Here is a 21,536-nt window from a genome sequence, read left to right as displayed (position 1 = left end):
ATGCTTTTATCAATGATCAATAACACGTTAACGAATTTTCTTTTAGTTCCTCCAGGAGGTACTAACTGGCAGTGCCAGTGTTGCTGCCGTGCCTTCTCCCGGGAAAACACTTGCCACGGGGCATCCATGGCCTTCAAGTGCGATTTGACCTTTGACCAACAGCTTTCACAAGTACAGCAAAAACCTAGTAAAAGTTTCTTAAGAAAATGTCACTCGCTGACAATAACCTTATTCTTTGAATCCTGATACATCCGTATTAGATAATAAGCACAGTGAACACCAAAGGGGTTTAAATAAACCATAAGCCTCCTATGTTAACTTACAAGGCTCACTCCTTACAATCAACACCAAATAGATCTTCATAAAACAACTTTTAAAAACGCTAAAACCACACAAAACCAAACAAAAAAGAAAGAACAGAACAACAATCCGACTAGCTTTCCCTAAGATCTGCTTCTCCTTTTGCTACTCTTTAAAACGTTTCTATCTGGGTTTGCCTGAGGGTTACCTGTTGCCTTTGCAAACCTTTATTAAAAATAGCCGCAAGTAAATAGCTAAAACATAGACAGCTTGCAAAATAAAGCAGCCAAATAACACATGGGTGCTAGAGACAAAGGAATTCCAACGCATCTCTAGTCTTGTAGGGGTTCATAAAGTACAGCACCAGCATCAGACCTGGGAACTTGTTAGAAATGCAGATTCTCAGGCTCCACTCCAGTCCTACGGAATCAAAATTCTGGTGAAGGGTTAATCCAACTGTGTTTTAAGAAGCCCTCCAGGTATCTGATGTGTCCTAAAGAAACACTAGTTTGAAGTGAGACCTAATATTTTTAAAGCCTAGCTTCATTATACAGCAATGATTATAAGACGCCACTACAAGATGGGATGGAATGAGTGTATTCTTTATGATGATAGTATGCATGTGTTTCAAATAAAAAGAAATGAATATTATTTTCTTCATGAACTAAACTTTATATGGTGCTTGAATACATAAATGAAGGAGCTGAAGATCTGTTTCTAAATTGTTTCAGATAAAATTTGAAATAAATATATAACCATTAACATAGGGTCAGCATTGCACTCCTCTGTGCTACACTAATATACACAGTCAGACCTGTGGTCTGTGGCTACTAACAAGCAATTTGAAGACTGGCTATACTATACATCTCATTCACTAATTCTTTCATGATATGAAATCATGTCACCAAAAAAAAAAAAGTGGCCCAAATCAATCATAATTGGAACAAATCATGTCACTGCCCATCTATTTAACTACCACGACTAGAGGCTCTCCTAGCAATAAAAGGAAATATGCCTTAAATAGAAGAACCATAGTTTCAAGTTTGCTTCTTATTTGAGTTATAAACTACAGGTAGTTCTTCCATCTGAAACCATTTTAAAACAAGATGACATATTTGGGGATCATGAGACAAGCTATCAAAATCTCTACTGCTCCTTCCATTAGGCTTCAATTTGTGTAAACTCAATACTCTTAGACACAAGGGGTTTTTAAAGGCCATTAATAAAAGGCAGTTCTAGTTTGAGAATTGATGAACAATCTACTCCCTTGTCACAAACTATATAAAAGTTGATTTGGAAGCAATACCTTGACTGCTCCAGGAGCCTACCTGTCTGCAGGTAAAGGTTTGGAATTCCGCGGCTTCTTCACTTGGGCATACAAAGCATCCATCATATGCCCTTCTCTCGGGCTCTGGGGTCTGGTGCTGAGAGCCATGGAACCTTCATAGGAAGAAATTCCCCCGTACATCAGCTCATCATCACAGCCAAATGTCCGATGAAATTCTTGGATTTCAGCATAGTCACGCTCCCGAGCCTGTCGCTCCCTAAATTCTCGAGTTTTGGCTTGAATCCTGTAAAATTATAACAAGTTGGAACAAGAGAAACTATGCCTTTCCTAAGAACTGCATATAGAAACATTCATCAAAATACGTTGTAAAATACCTATTATTTCATGTAGTTCTAAGAAGATAGATAGGATAAACGATGTTATATTCATTCTAGATTGTCAGGGTAATGTCATGGATGCTCAAAAATTATCATTTCAGATAGCTTTGTTCATGTCAGTAAGACATAGTCATGATTTACATCTTCATTTAAATTATCACTTATTAACTAGCTTTCAAAATTCACTAGGAATAGTTTTAGGCATCCACTTGGGTTTTACTCATGAAATTTTTTGAGGCAAAAAGTTACTTCTTGAAAAGTTACACACACATATACTATATATGTATACATTTATGTGTGGGTGCACCATATACAATCTTACTCATTACAAATATACCATACACATTCAACATACTATGAAGATTAACCATGAATCCACACCACAATTCTTTATTAATGGCAAAAGAAGATCTCAGTTTAATGATACTGACTTTGATTTTATGTGATGTATACAGAACTGGCAAATCCTGAGATAAAGGACAAGAAGGCATGTATCTAATCAAATTTTGAAATAAAACTTGCCTGTGTTATAACTAAGAAACAGACCTTAAATAACCCCTTTTACTGAAGATATGTTTAAATATTTCCTAAGATTTTATTAAGCTACTTGGTACAAAGTCCTCTTCAACCTATTGAAATAATATATGTCCTAAGATGGTCTTAGTTAGCTGAAGATAATTCAACTACCCTTGATAGAATTTTGATAACTTCTGATGGGAAAAAAATATTTCTATTACATACTAACAAATTTAAATGTTAACTTAAAAGTGAAGTCCTATCTATAAAAAGCAATACTTTCAGCTGTGTTTAATATCTTATTGCAAAGTTATTTACCTTTTTCATACTTGAAGTAGACCACTGCTAGCATAAATGATACATAAATGTATTCAAAAGAATACAGAAAAGATAAAAAATCAATGAAAAATCAGTCCAATAATAAAAAAGAAAACTACAGGCCAACGTTCCTCATGAATACAGAAACAAAATTCCTTAACAGAATATTAGCAAATAGAATTTGGAAATATATAAAAAGAATTACACACCATGACCAAGTGATGTCTACTGCAGGAATGCAAGGCTGGTTCAATTTTGAAAAATCAATCAATGTAATACATCATATTAATAGGCTAAAGAAGAAAAATCACATGATTATATCAACTGATGCAGAAAATGCATCTGACAAAATTCAACACCCTCATGACAGAAATCCTCAAAAAACTAGTAATAGAGCAGAACTAACTTCCTAACCTTGATAAAAAGCATCTATAAAAAACCTACTGGTAACATAATGGAGAAAGACTGAATGCTTTCCCTTAAGATTAGGGAAAAGGTAAGGATGCCTGCTCCCACCATGATAATTCAACAGGGTGCTGGGAATTCTAGACAATGAAACAAGCCTAGAAAAGGAAATAAATGGCATACAGATTGGAAAGGAAGAAATAAAACTGTTCTTATTTGTAGATAATATGATGGTCTTTGTAGAAAATCCCAAGGAATCTACAAAAATCTCCTAGAACTAAAAAGAAAGTTCAGTAAGGTCACAGGATACAACATTAGTATACAAAAATCCATTGTATTTCTATATGCTGGCAATGAACACAGATGCCAAAATTAAAAATACAATGTCATTTACAATCAATAAAAAATGAAATACTTAGATTATAATGGTTGGTTTATAGATATACATAAAATACATAGATGTAAACCTAACATAACATGTACAGGACTTATATGCTGAAAACTATACAATGATGATGAAAGAAATCAAGGAAGATCTAAAACCTGGAGAAACAAATGGTATTCACGGATGAAAGACTCGACATAGTAAAGTCAGTTCTCCCCAAGCTGATATGTAGTTTTAATGTAATTCCTATAAAAAACCCAACAAGGTTCTAGTAAATATAGACAAGATTATATTTAAATTTATATGAAAAGGCAAAGGATAGAACAGCTAAACAATTGTGAAGAGAACAATAATGTCGGAGGAATCACACTTCCTGATTGCAAGACTGGTAATACACCTGTAATAATCAAGATGGTGTGGTTTCTGTGGAGTGATAGACACTTAGATCAATAGAACAGAATAAAGAACCCAGAAATATACAACAAGTATGGGCAACTGATTTCTCGTAATTGTACAAAAGCAATTCAATGAAATAAAACAGTCTTTTCAACAAATAGTGCTGAAGCAATTAGACATCCATAGGCAAAAATGAAAACAAAACAGAACAAAACCCACATTGAATTTAAACTTCATGCCTTATACAAAAATTAACTCAAAATGGATCACAAATTTAAATGTAAAATGTAAAACTATAATACTTTAGAAGAAAACATAGAAGAAAATTTTTAGGACCTAGCAATGGTGAAGAATTCTTAGAAATGATACCAAAAGCATGATCCATAAAAGAAAAACCAGATAAACTGGACAACATCAAAATTAAAGCATTTCCTCTGTAAAAATGTTAAGAGAATGAAAAGACAAGTACAGACTGGGAGAAAATATTTGCAAACCACATATTTGACAAAGGACTCATGTCCAGAGTATATAAAGAACACTCAAAACTCAACAATGAGAAAACAATGCAATTAGAAGGGCAAAAGACATGATGCAATATTTCTCTGAAAAGAATATACAGATGACAAATAGGTACATGAAGAGATGTTCAACATCAGCAGCCATTAGGGAAATGCAAATTAAGATCACTACACACCTATTAGATCAGCTAAAATAAAAACAGTGATGCTAACAAATGCTGGCAAGAACGTAGGGAAACTGGCTCTCTCACACACTGCTGTTGAAAAGGTAAAATCATACAGCCATCATGGAAACTAGTCTGGCAGTTTCTTACAAAACTAGACATGTACTTATCATACCACTCAGCAATTGCATTCCTGAGCATTTATCCCAAAGAAATGAAAACTCAAGTCCATGCAAAAACCTGTACACAATTGTTCCTAAACACTTTATTTCTAATATTCAAAAACTGGAAATAACCAAAATATCTTACGATAGGTGAATGGTTGAAGAAACATCCATAGCATAGAATACTACTCAGCAATAGAAATAAACAGACTACCATTACACACGGCAACTTGAATCGATCTCAGGGGTATTGCGCTATGTGAAAAAAAAAAGTCAACCTCAAAAGGTCACAGACTATAAGATTTCATTTATGTAACACCACTGAAATGACAAAATTATAGACATGGTGAACAGATTAATGGTGCTAATCTGTAAGCAAGGGGTGAGTGGGACTATAAAAGGAGATATTTGTGATAAAATAATTGTTTCTTAATTGCAGTAGTGGTTACATGAATCTACACATGTGATAAGATGACACAGAACTATACACACAGGTGTATCAATGTCAACTTCCTGGTTTCAATATTGTATTATACTTATGTAAGTTGTAACACCCATAAGAGAAGTAGGAACTCAAATTCTAATGTCAAATTTATCTAAATTTATAGTAGATTTTTTATTACAGTCTACTTATTCATTTAGGAGCAAATATGACAGTCGAGGATGGCATTATAGAAGCTGATTACCATGAAATACTAGATATCCACAATGAAAAAGTTTATAAGTTCAGAGATAATTTTATTCTTTGCACCATACTGTCTTTTTGACTGTATTCAGCCAGAACAACTTTCAAAAGAGGGAAATGACTTCTTTCTTCAACTCAGTGGGGTATTATTTTGAAGCTCAATTAGGATCACTTATTTCACAACCCACTTTACTACTATATTTGGTCACCATCGGACAATCACCTAATCATAGGTAATATTCAGGGTGAGTGGGCACTCACACAAGTCTTGAAGCTTGGGAACCCAAAGAAATTTGAGGGGATATATTAGAAATAAAACCAAAACTTCTGAATTTGGAGAACCTCTTGAAACCAAAGGCAGTGATTTGGATTGGTTTAAAAATGATTGAACCCTGTGGTTGGTTAAAAGTGAAACTGCTCTTGCTTACTGAGGTTGGAAAGTGTGGCACTGTTAAGCCATCAGAAAAAGAGAACAGGGCAGTCTCTTCTTAAGGGAAGCACGAAACCTAGATAATCTCCCCAAACTACTTACACATCAGTTTCAACGTATTATTGATGGGTCCTGGATTTGAATGTTCTTTTGTTCCAAATTACACAGAAACTCATGTTGACTGGAGGTCAATTTCTGACAAGTCAATGGCTCAGAAGAAATGCTTAGTGGCATGAGGAACAAATCATAAATGCCAGTTCTCAATTGCTTTCTTTTACCCAAAGTTGCACATTATGACTAATTGTCACTCATCACTACATCCAATAAACATTACAGTCACATCTATAGTACCTTCTAAAAACACTGATTTTTTTTTCCCTAAGCTCCAATAACATAAAAAATTATATTTTTATTGTTTACCTTGTCATTACCAATAAATTTATTCCCAAAGTTATAAAAGCTGTTTGTATCCCTCCTTTCCATGCTAGTGGTTCCTACTTTTGACGGAAACCTTAGAATAAAACTACAGTATACCTGCGGCCACCAACGGTGGGACTGGCCACAAAGGACTGACAAATCTGGTTATTAGCCTGAACCAATGTATATTTTAAAGTTCATCCTAGAAATCAATGCTAATGAAGCTTGCTGTGCAAATGGCCCTAAAAAGTAGAGTTTTAAAAGGAGGAATGCACTGTGGTTTTGGTGCATTTTAGACAATTCAGTCAACAAAAGACACACAATGATTTTTTATATACTTTTACATTTGAATGTCTTGTTTATTATAAAGTGAGAAAAGGGACTTTGCAACACAACCAAAAGTTATATACACATGTTGTATATTTTCACGTTCACATTTACATTTCATATTTTCATTTTCATATTTTTCTTATTTCAGAAAAAAACATTTGGCTCAGGGGAGAAAATAGCATAGTTTAAGGAAACTTTTCAAAAAGAGGGTATCTTGCAGTGTAGCCCTTAACAGTTCCAGATGGTCAATGCTATAAAAGGACACCCCCTCCGCTCTTTTACGGTGACCCTGGGGTCACAAATTATCTCTAAGATGTAAGAGTCATCCATTTTTCTGAACAGTCAGGTTGTTGTTTAGCATTATCCATCTAATTTATCTCGGGCCAAACCTCACCAACGACAAAAGTAACTGATTAGCCCAAAACTTAGCCAAAGAAATAAATGTCTATTGCTTTAAGCAGTCCAGAAAGTCGTTCTGAGCCATAAACAAGAGAACCATTCTGAGGTTTAAATGATGGCAGACAGCTGTTCTGACATTGATGGGCAACATCTTCACGCACTATTTTCCTGTTCTTGGAATGTTAACAAAAATATTAAAACAACCATTAAAACTTTTTAAACTTTTTACTAAGACCTTTTAAAATGTTAGTAAAGAATTCATCATTTCAATTTGGTTATGTTCAAACGTAACTATTCACACCTTTCTTTTTTGTTAGGGAAAAAAAACAGTCGTTTCCATTATGATAATGAAATTGCCTTGAACCTGCATAGAAAAGAATACACAAAATAATGTAATATACTAAATAAAGTAATAAGGTTAATTTCTTTCCTGCTGTCACTAAATTCATGCTAACGGTCTCTCTTCAGCTTGACATCAATTAATGATTTTCATTCCAGACTGGTTGCAGTGTTCACTACCCTTTTCTCTAATTAAAATGGATGGTGCATGAGGAAGATAAAACACACAAGACTTCTGTTCTTGTAACATTTCTATTCATTAGAATTTTTGTTTTTTACAATAAATGGCTTTTAGCACTAATTGCACTAGAGTAAAATGAAAATAACTTTTTATGACTATGAAGTATAGCTTTTCTATAGCCAGAAAAGATATAAGGCTTGAGAAGCACAACTGAAGAACAACTTCTCAGGATGGAAAAATCAATGGTTACTTAAATTACTCTGCTGTATCCAAAATACTTCCATTTCCAAAGCTATGTAGCCTCAATACATGGAATGTATTGAATCATGCATTTTTTAAAAAGACTCCAAGAAGCAGAAAGTAACATTTAATGATTTTAATTTAAAAAAACAAAACACTTTTAACATCTACAGAAGATAGAATATACTAATATTAGTTTAACATAAAAATTAAAATAAACTTCAGATTGCTACATACTAGATAAGGGTTAACTATCTTCAAAAGAATATTTAAGAGCTTGAAATCAACTCTTTTGGGAAACATTTTACCCCCAACTTATTGCACTACCATCCAGAAGCCTCAGTCTGGGAATAAATTTCCTGGATCTTTTCCCAACAATATTTCCTCTCTCTAAAAATCAGTATTACAGAAATTCGTCAAATAAAACCCAATTTCATGGCAGAATGAAATTTAAGCTACAAGGCAACTGGAAAAAGCAGTTCGATTTAACAGCAGTTTGTGTTCAACTGAATGTTTTATTTGCCCCTCAAAACACTTCAGCAAATGGCAGATGTCAGAAATCTTCAATTTTCAGCTTACCTTGCTGGGCAAATCTAACAACTGCCACCTACCAATATGTAAGCTGCCAATGAGGTGTCTATGCTGAATTCCCAAATGAAGGCCAATATCCCACTAAATTTGAAAACACAGTTATAATTTTAAGTAGGATCTTAATACTTGTGTAATATTGGGGCAAAAGTTGATTTGAAAAGAAAAGCCTTCCACATTCTGAATGGGGCCTTTAAAAAAATTACTGAGCAGGAACAACTGTTTTAAAGATACATTTCCATTCAAGGGAAGAAGGTAAGTTGTTGAAATCCACAGTGGTACCTTATAATAGGTGGGGGGTGGCGGGGGGGAGTTAAATTTCATCCCTCAAAGTTAAAATAAGATAATAGCATTTTTATAATATAAAATGGTTAAAAGTTGAAAAAGAGATAAAAGAACAGCATTCATAGAGACAATACTAATCACTAATGCAACCACAACTTTTCCAGAATCTAAGCAGTTACAAGAAAGCGCACCCACCATGAGCCCTGTACCTGAGCATGGATGTAGAACTTTTCCATTTTGCTAAATTCATAAGTTCTTGGGAACTAGATCTAGACCCCAAATTACCATCTCTATGAAGTGTTCGTTATTAACTCTAGCCCCCCAACCTCTTCCCTTCCCAAAGCTCTGTGGCCACCAACTTTCACAATTGATTATAATGTCTTACGTTGATTTTTTAATATTATGAGGTTTTAATCTTTTCTCCCTCTTAACAAAGGCAAGGAATCCCTGAGAGAGGAACAATTATAACAATAATAATAAATTTATACCATTCTTTTATGTACTTAATATATTGTGAACAACAAAAATTTCTCTTTTACACTAATAAAACACTAGAATGATATTTCACTAACCAAAACACATACACATACACTCTCTCTCTCTCATAGATACTTGCTCACTCACTCACATCATGTTCGAGCTTTCACAAGTGTCAAAGCACCTACAATTATTTCCAACTCAAAGAGAAGCTACAATGCCAAATACATCTAAGACAGCTCTCATCAAAAATAAAACTGCCTTTCCTACTCCAGTTACAGACTGTCAATAAAATCTGTTCCAATTTGCCCAAGTATTGGTCTACTTTAGACTTCCACATAGTTAATAGATTCTTTAAAAATTTGTTCACTTGCACAATAAATTCTTAAAATATGTCTGATGAACTAATCTCATTGATTAGAACAGACTTCTCTGAAGGATTTAAGAGGTCAGAGAAAATATGAAGAACTCTGCTAGATGATAGAAAAATATTTTTTTTCTATTAAAAGGTTAAGTTTTAAAGGTCAAGCTGTGTTTGAATGACAACATGTGACCTGTATGCAAAAATTATCCAGGATATCTGGGTTCTGATGCCAGAATTCGGGGAATCTGAACACTAAGTTTCAAGCCAAAAGGAGTGAAAATTGCTTATTCTTTCAGATGCATAGGGAATGCAACTATTATTGCTATATAGTTTATTCCTTCTGTAATTTCACTAATTTTTAATTCATGCACTTTAAAGAAACTTTACTACTACATTATGATACATATTGTTTAAATGTTAATTTCTGCAAAAGCTAATAAACATATATCATCTTTGAAAAGGATCTTATCAACTAAGAAAGACCACAAAAAAGTTTTTATCAAAATTTCAAGTACTTACTCAAAGCAGATATTGGGAACAGTTGGTAAAACTGAAAAGAGAAATGCCAGTGATTGGAAACTGGAGGCAAAAATGCCACAAAGCGTTCCAAAATGACACACCAAGAACTGGGAGTGCACCACTATGGACAAAGATAGTTCAATGGCCAGGTATTGAAAACACAAGGTTTTTAAGGGTGATTATCATTTTGAATAATGGAACATTTCAAGCCATAAGTCCTTAGCAGATTTATAAATAATCTTCATATTTCGGAAGAATTTCATAAGAAATTCATTAACTTTTTCATGTCTCCACTAGAAGCATTGAGTCTCCTTGAAAATATTTCCAACTTACAAGGTAGATATAGATAATAATATCATCATGGGTATCCCCTGTTGAGTAACTATAAAATGTAAGCCAGTTAAAGTTATAAATCTCATTTAATAGAATGAATAACATATGAGGTAAATATTATTTGAGAACTGGGGAATTTGGCCAGCTATCACAGATAAAATTTCATCTTTCAGACCTTATTTCCTTCCTTCTGTCCTTCCTTCCCATCCATCCTGTTCATACAACCTTGGCCTTGTTCCAGAAAACATTTAACATGATTTTCTAAAAATGTATGAAAATGCAAAATAAATCAAAATGAAAATAGCTGTTAACTATTGAAAATAGATGTCAGCTTTTTAAAAGTATGTATGTGTGGAAATATGTATTTTATAGGAAAAAAATTAGAATGGCATAGACCAGTATGTTAACAGTGGTGTTATTACAGACAAATTTTTGTTTTCCTATTTTATGTTTTTTTTCTCAAATTTTCTGTAGATTTAGAATTAGAATAAATTTAGAATTAGACCTTAAAAAGCTATATGTTTTAAACAGATGAGAAACATGTGGGAAAGAGAGAATTGGAAAAAGAAAAAAAGATGTTTCAGGGATAAGATTCATAAGTCCCCAAAACAGAAGCCATAAAGTAGAGGAAGGTCACAGCACTGGCTCAGAACTTGCACACAGTTCTATGAAACAATCAACTCTGACAATCCCATTTACAATTGTCTCAAAGAGAATCAAATCTAAATAAAAATAAATGGGAATAAATCTAACTAAGGAAGTATAAGACACTGATGCAAGAAAGTGAAGACAACAAAGACAGATGGAAAAACGTACCATGTCCATGGATTGGAAGAATCAATATTGCTAAAATGACCATACTACCCAAGGCAATCTAGATTCAATCCAATGCCTATCAACTTACCAATGGCATTTTTCACAGAACTAGAACAAATAATTCTAAAATCTGTATGGAAACACAAAGGACCTCAAACAGCCAAAAAAATCTTAAGAAAGAAGAACAAAGCTGGAAGTATCACTCTCCCTGATTTCAAATTATACTACAAAGCTATAGTAATCAAAACAGTATAGTAATGGCACAAAAGCACACACAGATCAATGGAATAGAATGGTGAGTCCAGAAATGAACCCACACTCATATGGGCAATTAATCTACTAAAAAGGAGGCAAGAATATACAACAAGGAAAAGACAGCTTCTTCAATAAATGGTGTTGGGGAAACTAGACAGCTACATGCAAAAGGATCAAACTGGACTACTCTCTCCATCCATGCACAAAAATAAACTCAAAATGGAATAAAGACTTAAACATAAGACCTGAAACCATAAAACTCCTAGAAGAAAGCATAGGCAGAGTGCTCTCTGATATTGCTCCTAGCAACATTTTTTTGGATATGTCTCCTCAGGCAAGGGAAACAAAAGCAAAGATAAACAAATAGGACTATATCAAAGTGAAAAGCTTTTACACAGCAAAGGAAACTATATCAACAAAACAAAGAGGCTGCCTACTGAATAGGAGAAGATATTTGCAAATGATATATCCAATAAGGGGTTAATATTCAAAACAAAGAACTCAACATCAAAAAGAACAAAAAACAAAAAAAACCTAAGTAAAAAATGGGCAGAAAACCTAAATAGACATTTTTCCAAAGAAGACATACAGATGGCCTACAAGTGCATGAAAAATGCTCAACATCTCTAATCATCAGGGAAATGCAAATCAAAACCACAATGAGATATCACCTCACACCTGTCAAAATGGTTATTATCAAACAAATAACAGGTGTTGAAGAAGACGTGGAGAAAAGAGAACCCTTGTACACTGTTGGTGGGAATGTAAGTAGGTGCAACCACTGTGTAAAACAATATAGAGGTTCCTTAAAAGACAAAAAATAGAACTACCATATGATCCAGCAATTCCACTTCTGGGTATTTACCCCAAGAAAATGAAAACACTAATTCAGAAAGATATATGCACCCCTCTGTTTAGCAGCATTATTTATAATTGCCAAGATATGGAAGCAAACTAAGTGTCCATCAACAGATGAATGGATAAAGAAGATGTGGTATAACAATGGAATATTACTCAGCCATAAAAAAGAATGAAATCTTGCCATTTGCAACAACATGGATGGACCTAAAGGGTATTATACTAAGTGACAGAGAAAGACAAATACCATAGGGTTTCACTTATATGTGGAATCTAAAAAACAAAACAAATGAACAAACATAACTAAACAGAAACAGAGTCACAAATACAGAGAACAAACAGTGATTGTCAGAGGAGAGGGCATTGCAGGGAGGAGAGAAATAAGGAGGTGAAATTGTCAGAGGTGAGGGAGATTAAGAGGTACAAACTTTCAGTTACAAAATAAATAAGTCACAGGTATAAAATGTACCGTGTGGGGAATATAGTCAATAATTATGTAATATCTTTGTATGGTGACAGATGACAACTAGACTTATCATTGTGATCATTTTGAAATGTATGGAAATACTGAATCACTATGTTGTGTACTAGGAACTAACATAGTGCTGTAGTCAATTATACTTCAAAAACAAAAAAGAAACAAACAAACTCATAGAAACAGAAATCAGATTTGTGGTTACCAGAGGCAGGGGGTGGGGGAAGGAAGAATTGGATGAAGGGAGTCAAAAGGTACAAACTTCCAGTTATAAGATAAATAAGTACTCAGGATGTAATGTACAACATGATAAATATAAGTAACCCTGATGTACATTATCTAAGAAAGTTACGAGAGTAAATCCTAAGAGCTCTCATCACAAGGAAAAAAATTTTTTATTTATTTAATGTTGTATCTATATAAGATGATGGATGTTCACTAAACTTATTGTGGTCATTGTAAAAAAGAAAAAAAAAAATCAACTCTGATTCCTACAGCCAGTTAGATGAATGAGCTGGACATGGCTGAACCAGGAGCCAACGGTCTTTACTTGCCATCAGTATTTCCCCAATGACTCTAAATTCTGAGAGATATTAGTATTTTATTAAAAAAAAAAAAAAGTGAAGGGGGATATTCTGTGAGTAAATAAGTTAGGAAATGATGATTCTCTCTTCCTGTTCTGGTGACTCACAATGTACATTAACAGAATTAGGGTTTAGAGAAATAATGGAGTAAAGAAATATGCATAAGTTGGTTTAACCAAGTGTTTCTCAAACGTATTTGTACGTGAAGCCCTTTTTCTGCTGCTGAATACTGTTTGAGGAACCCCACGCCACCATGTTTACATACCATTAAAACATCAGTGGAGCTATCACTAGAGCAAGAACACAGTAGAAAGCCACAACATTACTTCTGACACCTAGTCAACAGAGAAATCCATGGTATGCTTCACAATGGAAGCTAAATGGACTTGACGTTACAGAGATCATTTAATTGAACCTGTGGTATTTGGGGTTCGGAGCCCCATCTTTTTGTGTGGTGGAAATGAGCCAATAGGGGCTCTGTCCCAAGGCACACCTGAAAGAGAAACCAGGAAGAGGTAGCAAGCACTGGATTCACACCTCAGCTCCAAATACCAGCTGCTTGGCTTAGTTTCTCTACCTAAACCAAATGTGGCCAACAGCATCACTGAACAGGTAGGGTACCCAAGTTCAGCGCTCAGAGCTTGAAGTCAAAATAGCACATCCCAGAACCAGCTAACTTCACCCTTGATGCCTTTTGTCTCAAGAGAAGACCTCAGGCACACAGGCTCAAGTCTGTGGCAGGAGAGAGCTGGTGGAGCCAGAGAACAGATCCATGCCGGATCCTGCTCTTCCATTTCTCCAAAGTAGACAGCATGTATCCAAGACCCCACCTCCCAGCAGTGAGTGGAAGGAAAGGGAGGGAAGTGAGCAAGAATGAAGGCAAATTCCATCTCAGACCCCTGCTCCGAAGAATCTAATTTACTATCACCACCTAAATAGATCTTAACATGGTAGCAAAAACCATTTTCAACTATATTCATTGTCCTTTCAACTTTTTAATATTCTATGTTGAGTAATATTCAGGCTTCATGGGTTTGTCTGGACAAAAAATATTTGGGTATGTGGACATGTCATAACTAGTAACTAAGGAATATCAGGTTTTCTATTTTTATATGGAATCAGCCAAAATGATTTTTGGAACTCAAATAGCTACAGTAGTAAATAATGTTACAGGAGATGCTTCATTGCCAATCAGCAGTGAAGGAAAGGCTGTGATGAGAATATAAGCAGGGGCTTATTTATTTTTCTCTATTACCTCCAATCAGATTCTTCCCAAAGAAGCTACATTTCCATTCTCAAAAGGAGCAATGCTAATGCCAACGGCAGAATAGGAAGGAGGTCATCCAAAAGTAGGCTTGCTTTATCAAAATAACACACATTGAACAAGCAGCACTTATGCAATTCAATGAGTCTCATACATTCACTTGCTCTGTTACAGGATCCAGGAGTTTAAATGAAACATATATGTAAAAATTGTTACTGAAACACAAAGTCAAACAGTTTTCTTAAATTATGAAGCTAATTGATTTTTTTAATGGACCAGTCACTTGTTCCTTGACTCTAAAAGATTCTTTATTCTAGGCATCTTGTACATTGTAAATTCATTAGGCCCAACTAGTTCCCAGAAGTATTGCATCATTAGAGGTACAGAGATGGAGACTAAAAGCAAAGCTGAGAGGTGAACTGCGCCTTAGGCACATTAAGAATACAAGTGAAGCCATTATGTAAAAACCGTTGTTTGGCTGTAAAAACTTGACTATGCATTATAAAAGTATTTTGGAAAATGTTGATAGAGTCTGCATTGAAATAGAGCAGTTCGAAACCATTTCCACTAAGATCAGGAACAAGACAAGGTTGCCCACTCTCACCACTATTATTCAACATAGTTTTGGAAGTTTTAGCCACAGCAATCAGAGAAGAAAAAGAAATAAATGGAATGCAAATTGGAAAAGAAGAAGTAAAGCTGTCACTGTTTGCAGATGACATGATACTATACATAGAGAATCCTAAAGATGCTACCAGAAAACTACTAGAGCTAATCAATGAATCTGGTAAAGTAGCAGGATACAAAATTAATGCACAGAAATCTCATGCATTGCTATACACTAATGATGAAAAATCTGAAAGTGAAATTAAGAAAACACTCTCATTTATCACTGCAACAAAACGAATAAAATATCTAGGAATAAACCTACCTAAGGAGACAAAAGACTTGTAGGCAGAAAACTATAAGACACTGATGAAAGAAATTAAAGATGATACAAACAGATGGAGAGATATATCATGTTCTTGGATTGGAAGAATCAACATTGTGAAAATGACTATGCTACCCAAAGCAATCTAAAAATTCAATGCAATCCCTATCAAACTATCACTGGCATTTTTCACAGAACTAGAACAAATATTTCACAATTTGTATGGAAACACAAAAGACCCCAAAGAGCCAAAGCAATCTTGAGAAAGAAAAACGGAGCTGGAGGAATCAGGCTCCCTGACTTCAGACTATACTACAAAGCTACAGTAATCAAGACAGTATGGTACTGGCACAAAAACAGAAATATAGATCAATGGAACAGGATAGAAAGCCCAGAGATAAACCCATGCACATATGGTCATCTTATCTTTGATAAAGGAGGCAAGAATATACAGTGGAGAAAAGACAGCCTCTTCAATAAGTGGTGCTGGGAAAACTGGAGAGCTACATGTAAAACAATGAAATTAGAACACTCCTTAACACCATACACAAAAATAAACTCAAAATGGATTAAAGACCTAAATGTAAGGCCAGACACCATCAAACTCTTAGAGGAAAACATAAGCAGAACACTCTATGACATAAATCACAGCAAGATCCTTTTTGACCCACCTCCTAGAGAAATGGAAAAAAAAATAAACAAATGGGACTAATGAAACTTAAAAGCTTTTGCACAGCAAAGGAAACCATAAACAAGACCAAAAGACAACCCTCAGAATGGGAGAAAATATTTGCAAATGAAGCAATTGACAAAGGATTAATCTCCAAAATTTACAAGCAGCTCATGCAGCTCAATATCAAAAAAACAAACAACCCAATCCAAAAATGGGAAGAAGACCTAAATAGACATTTCTCCAAAAGAAGATATACAGATTGCCAACAAACACATGAAAGAATGTTCAACATCATTAATCATTAGAGAAATGCAAGTCAAAACTACAATGAGATATCATCTCACACCAGTCAAAATGGCCATCATCAAAAAATCTACAAACAATAAATGCTGGAGAGGGTGTGGAGAAAAGGGAACCCTCTTGCACTGTTGGTGGGAATGTAAATTGATACAGCCACTATGGAGAACAGTATGGAGGGTCCTTAAAAAACTAAAAATAGAACTACCATACGACCCAGCAATCCCACTACTGAGCATATACCCTGAGAAAACCATAATTCAAAAAGAGTCATGTACCGCAATGTTCATTGCAGCTCTATTTACAACAGCCAGGACATGGAAGCAACCTAAGTGTCCATCAACAGATGAATGGATAAAGATGTGGCACATATATACAATGAAATATTACTCAGCCATAAAAAGAAACGAAATTGAGCTATTTGTAGTGAGGTGGATGGACCTAGAGTCTGTCATACAGAGTGAAGTAAGTCAGAAAGAGAAAAACAAATACCGTATGCTCACACAGATATATGGAATAAAAAAAAAAAAGTTCTGAAGAACCTAGGGGCAAGACGGGAATAAAGACACAGACCTACTAGAGAATGGACTTGAGGATACGGGGAGGGGGAAGGGTAAGCTGGGACAAAGTGAGAGAGTGGCATGGACATATATACACTACCAAACGTAAAACAGATAGCTAGTGGGAAGCAGCCGCATAGCACAGGGAGATCAGCTCGGTGTTCTGTGACCACCTAGGGGGGTGGGATAGGGAGGGTGGGAGGGAGGGAGACGCAAGAGGGAAGAGATATGGGGACATATGTATATGTATAACTGATTCACTTTGTTATAAAGCAGAAACTAACACACCATTGTAAAGCAATTATACTCCAATAAAGATGTTAAAAAAAAAAAAAGAAATAGAGCAGTTCATCTTAAACTGCAAAAAAAGGAATATTTAGAATATGAAAAATGGAGTCGGATTAATGACATTGCCCCCTCTGGCCGGCATCAAGATAGGGAGAAGTATAATGTTTCTTTCTACCCCTTAGATTGTTCTCTAATTAAATCACATATTTGCCTGTGGATAAATCTGAGTTCATACACTACCTGGTGTATACTCTTCCTTAAAGGATAAGAAAGTCTTTTCAGATAGATGTTTATACTCCTAAGCACATAAATGCCATATTCCACACACTAAGCAACACTGCATGTCGTCTAAAAATAGTGAGTTTATTAATAAGTTTGGGGATGCCCAAATTGGTGAGGATTAGAAAGAGTTGAGAAAGCAAGAAAGGTGGAATGATTTTTTTAAAAACCGGAGAACCAGAAGAATAGACCCAAACCTGCAACATAGATTAAAAGTCCATATTTTCCCCACTTATATATTTTATAATCTGCAAAGCTAAAAACAGAGAATCAGAGTAACTATCCCAGCCCAAAAGACAAAAAAAAACCAAAAACCCAACCCTCAGGGGTATGAGAAAGATGAATGAAAAATATCCAAACATGAATCACTTCTAAAGAAAACCCTGTCTAGTTCTTACTTTCCTTGTTAAGAATGAGATCAGGACTTCCCTGGTGGCACAGTGGTTGGGGATTTGCCTGCCAATGCAGGTGACACGGGTTCAATCCCTGGTCCGAGAAGGTCCCACATACCACGGAGCAGCTGAGCCCCGTGCGCCACGGCAGCTGAGCCTGTGCTCTAGAGCCCACGAGCCACAACTACTGAAGCCCGTGCTCTGCAACGGGAGAGGCCACCTCAGTGAGAGGCCTGCGCACCGCAGCAAAGCGTAGCGCCTGCTTGCCGCAGCTATAGAGAGCCCTCACGCAGCAACGAAGACCCAACACAGCCAAAAATAAATAAATAAATAAAATTTTTTTAAAAAGAATGAGATCAAAGGTATCACTACTCTAGAATTATGGTAAGAATACCATACTTGGCCTGAGAGATGCTGGGTTACAATCCTAAGCTGTGGATGATATTTAGCTTTATAACCTCGATCAAGGCTTCTGATGCTCCTGATACCCCAGATTATTAAAAGTAAAAGAGGCATAGTAGCTCTTGCTATGGCAACTTGAAATGAAATAGCTGCTACAGAGAAGCTCACTCCAAGCCTGCAAACTCTAATAATACAAGGGTGAGATGATTCTCTCATCCCCCCATGAGTTATAATGAGAAAAATTCTAATTGATCATAAAGTGGATTTCAAGTGTCTGCTTCAAGTAATTTCTCATTCATTTCATTGGTCTTTGGGTTCCTGACATGAAATGACTCAACAATAGATAATAATCTTTCTGGAAGAGACGGAGTAAAATTTAAGTAAAAAATGTCACACAAAATATGATAGCAAAATAGAAGGAGTAAAAAGAAATAGATGTCAGATTTGTTAGGAAAACAACATAGTAAAAAACTAACAGCCTCCTCAATTCTTATTAGAAATCAAAATATTTTAAATGAGATATAAAAACTCAAAGAGTTTTATTTCCAGATGAGCATGTCTTTAAAATTATTATAATACACTATATACTCATAGATGAATTAGACAGAATTTTACATATTTTTTGTGATTTTAAGTGATCATTCATTGATTTATTGATCATTAGTTGATTTATTTATCTCATATGCCCTACCATCTCCTATACAAAGATCTTAACTAAAACCAATAAAATTCATTTTAATGCCTCAAATAAATATAAGGTTTTTTTCTTTTAATCATTCTTTACGCTGTATTCATCCAACCATTAGTATCTGGATTGACACAGAAAAAAACAAAAATAAAATAAATGCAATTTCTTTATATTAAAAAAAAAAAAAAGAAAGAGTAGAAAGGAACAAAAGAGCCTCCCCCTAATAAGGTTCAACCAAATAACTGAAATCTACCTTTCCTGCTCCTGCTTCATCCGTACTCTCTCCTCTTCTGATGTAAGGGAGTCCTGCATTTTTATTTTACCCGTTTTCTCAATCTTGTCATCTTTTCGATGTTTGCCAAACCTGTTGATAACAAAAAATTCTAACTTGTCAATATATACAAAACGCGTTGTCGTTCTTTTGGGATAAAGACCTATGCACGCAATGAAGCGTCAGCATCCTCAAAATGAGGCCCCAGTGTCTCCTGCCCAGTATTAATATTTTCAATCAGATTACTTTAATCCTTTTTCGTTAGAACTTTCCAGAGAAAACCCTTTTTGGAAATGGCCTCCATACCCATTTTTCTTTAGGCAACACAAAAATAACAACAAAATCCTTGCAGTTCATCCTCATTAAACACACAATCCATAAATGTACAGAACAGAGTGCCGAGTACGTCAGGTGCGGAGGATAAAAATCTGCATCAGAGTGGGGGTACTCTCAGGACTGCAGAATGATAATCCACAATCATCTTTTTAATGATCTCTCCATAAACAACTATTCTTCTTTATTTTCACAGTCAGTTTTATTGGCAACATTCCTCATAGTTTAAACATTGACAAACAAGGTCACATTTGCAAGGTTCAAAGTAAAAAGGATAATTTACACTGTGATCGTACTTTGGGCTTATTAAACTGAAAGCTTTAAGGAAGTCTCAACAAATACTGTTCCTAAATCTGATGAAAAGCTATCGCCGAATGTGGCATCTTTGACTTGGAAATCTGTATCTGATCAAAAACAAACATGAGGAACAAACACGCAATTCAAAAACAGTGCACACACATTTCCACATATGGGCACTGAATTCGAGGCTCTCCAAAAAAACACTAATATTATTCCCTTCGGGCATCCAAAATACCTTAGAAACCTCAGACTTGGTATCCATTCTTTTTCCTGCTCTGTTACTTTTTTCTACTTTTCTCCAGACCATGTTGCCTGGAAGGCATGTGTTCCATCCCCTGAAATAATACTCATCTGTAGTGATTTGGTCACCAGATGTTTCAAAAAAGAAATCTTTTATAGACAGTTACTCAACTAAGCATTCATAAATATATAAAGTATACCAAGCATTTTCTAAGCACAAAGTAGGAATCTGGCTTATGGTGACAATTAATCATATTGAAAAAGAGATGAGTAAAAGAGTTGGTCCAAAGCTGATATAAAAGAGAAAAAAGTATCTCAGTTACTGGTGTGGCTGGGAGCATATGTCTTTCTTTTTTGATATAAACCTGATGTCAAATACTGGTCTATGCAGGAAGTGTACATGGGAATATCTCATGGGTTCACCAAAGTAACACTATGTTGGAAATAAGTAAGGGAAAGAATTCTCAAGATGTTAAAATAGAAAAAAGTTAAAGTCTCACCACCACTATTCCTTCAAAATTATGTGTATTATTAAATGGCATTGAAAACTGCCTGTAAAATTAACTTCCATAAAGCAAATCTACCCTTAAATTTTAATGTTATTTAGAAATTAGAAGACCATTTCAGTGGCAAAAAAGAAGAAAAGAAAAGAAAAGAAAAGAAAAACTCCCTGGGAACTTAAGCCCCAAAACTGATGATGTCTCACAGGGGAGAAACTATGTACTATGCTTTTAAAACTAATAAATACAAAGCATTAAAGCTAAAAACTTTCTCTTTGTTTTTGTAAATATATCAATAATGCCTAAGAGTTAAGCATAATGATTGTCTTTATAGAATGAATTAATAAATGAAAGAGCAAACATAAACAACTGATACATCTCAGGAGGAGCCAACATTTGACAAAAATTTATTGAGCATCTAAGGACAGGGCTAGACAAATTCATTTGACTGTCATCAGCATGTAGATGGTATTTAAAGCCCATGTGAATCCCATCATGAAAATTCTGCAACATTGAGGCTTCTGGAAATATAAAATGTATTAAATTCTAACTTCAAGAAAAGCGTCAAGTTCAAATCTTAATACATGACATTTATTTTTTTTTAATTGGAGTAGAATTGCTTTACAATGTTGTGTTAGTTTCTGCTATACAATGAAGTGAATCAGCTATATGTGACATTTTACTTATAATACAGATTCCTAAAGGTAAATCA

General features: G+C 34.9%; 1 protein-coding gene across 22 annotated transcripts in view; it reads right to left on the bottom strand.

Moving 5' to 3' along the window:
* PARD3 (par-3 family cell polarity regulator) overlaps window positions 1-21,536 on the bottom strand; it is a 625,186-nt gene that overhangs the window by 155,955 nt on the left and 447,695 nt on the right. For 19 of the 22 annotated variants that reach the window (XM_082385273.1, XM_082385252.1, XM_082385256.1 and 16 more), the window contains 2 exons: window positions 19,434-19,544; window positions 1,629-1,871 (listed from right to left, as the gene is read on the bottom strand). In XM_082385273.1, coding sequence (XP_082241399.1) covers window positions 1,629-1,871; window positions 19,434-19,544 — 354 coding nt within the window. The remainder of the gene's footprint in view (window positions 1-1,628; window positions 1,872-19,433; window positions 19,545-21,536) is intronic. The other 3 variants (XM_082385261.1, XM_082385255.1, XM_082385259.1) reach the window with 1 other exon arrangement.

This window comes from Balaenoptera borealis, assembly GCF_965194805.1.
Source record: "Balaenoptera borealis genome assembly, chromosome: 3".
Lineage (NCBI taxonomy): Eukaryota > Metazoa > Chordata > Mammalia > Artiodactyla > Balaenopteridae > Balaenoptera > Balaenoptera borealis.
Note: the sequence above shows the minus strand (reverse complement) of the source record. Positions and strands in the feature narration are given on the sequence as shown.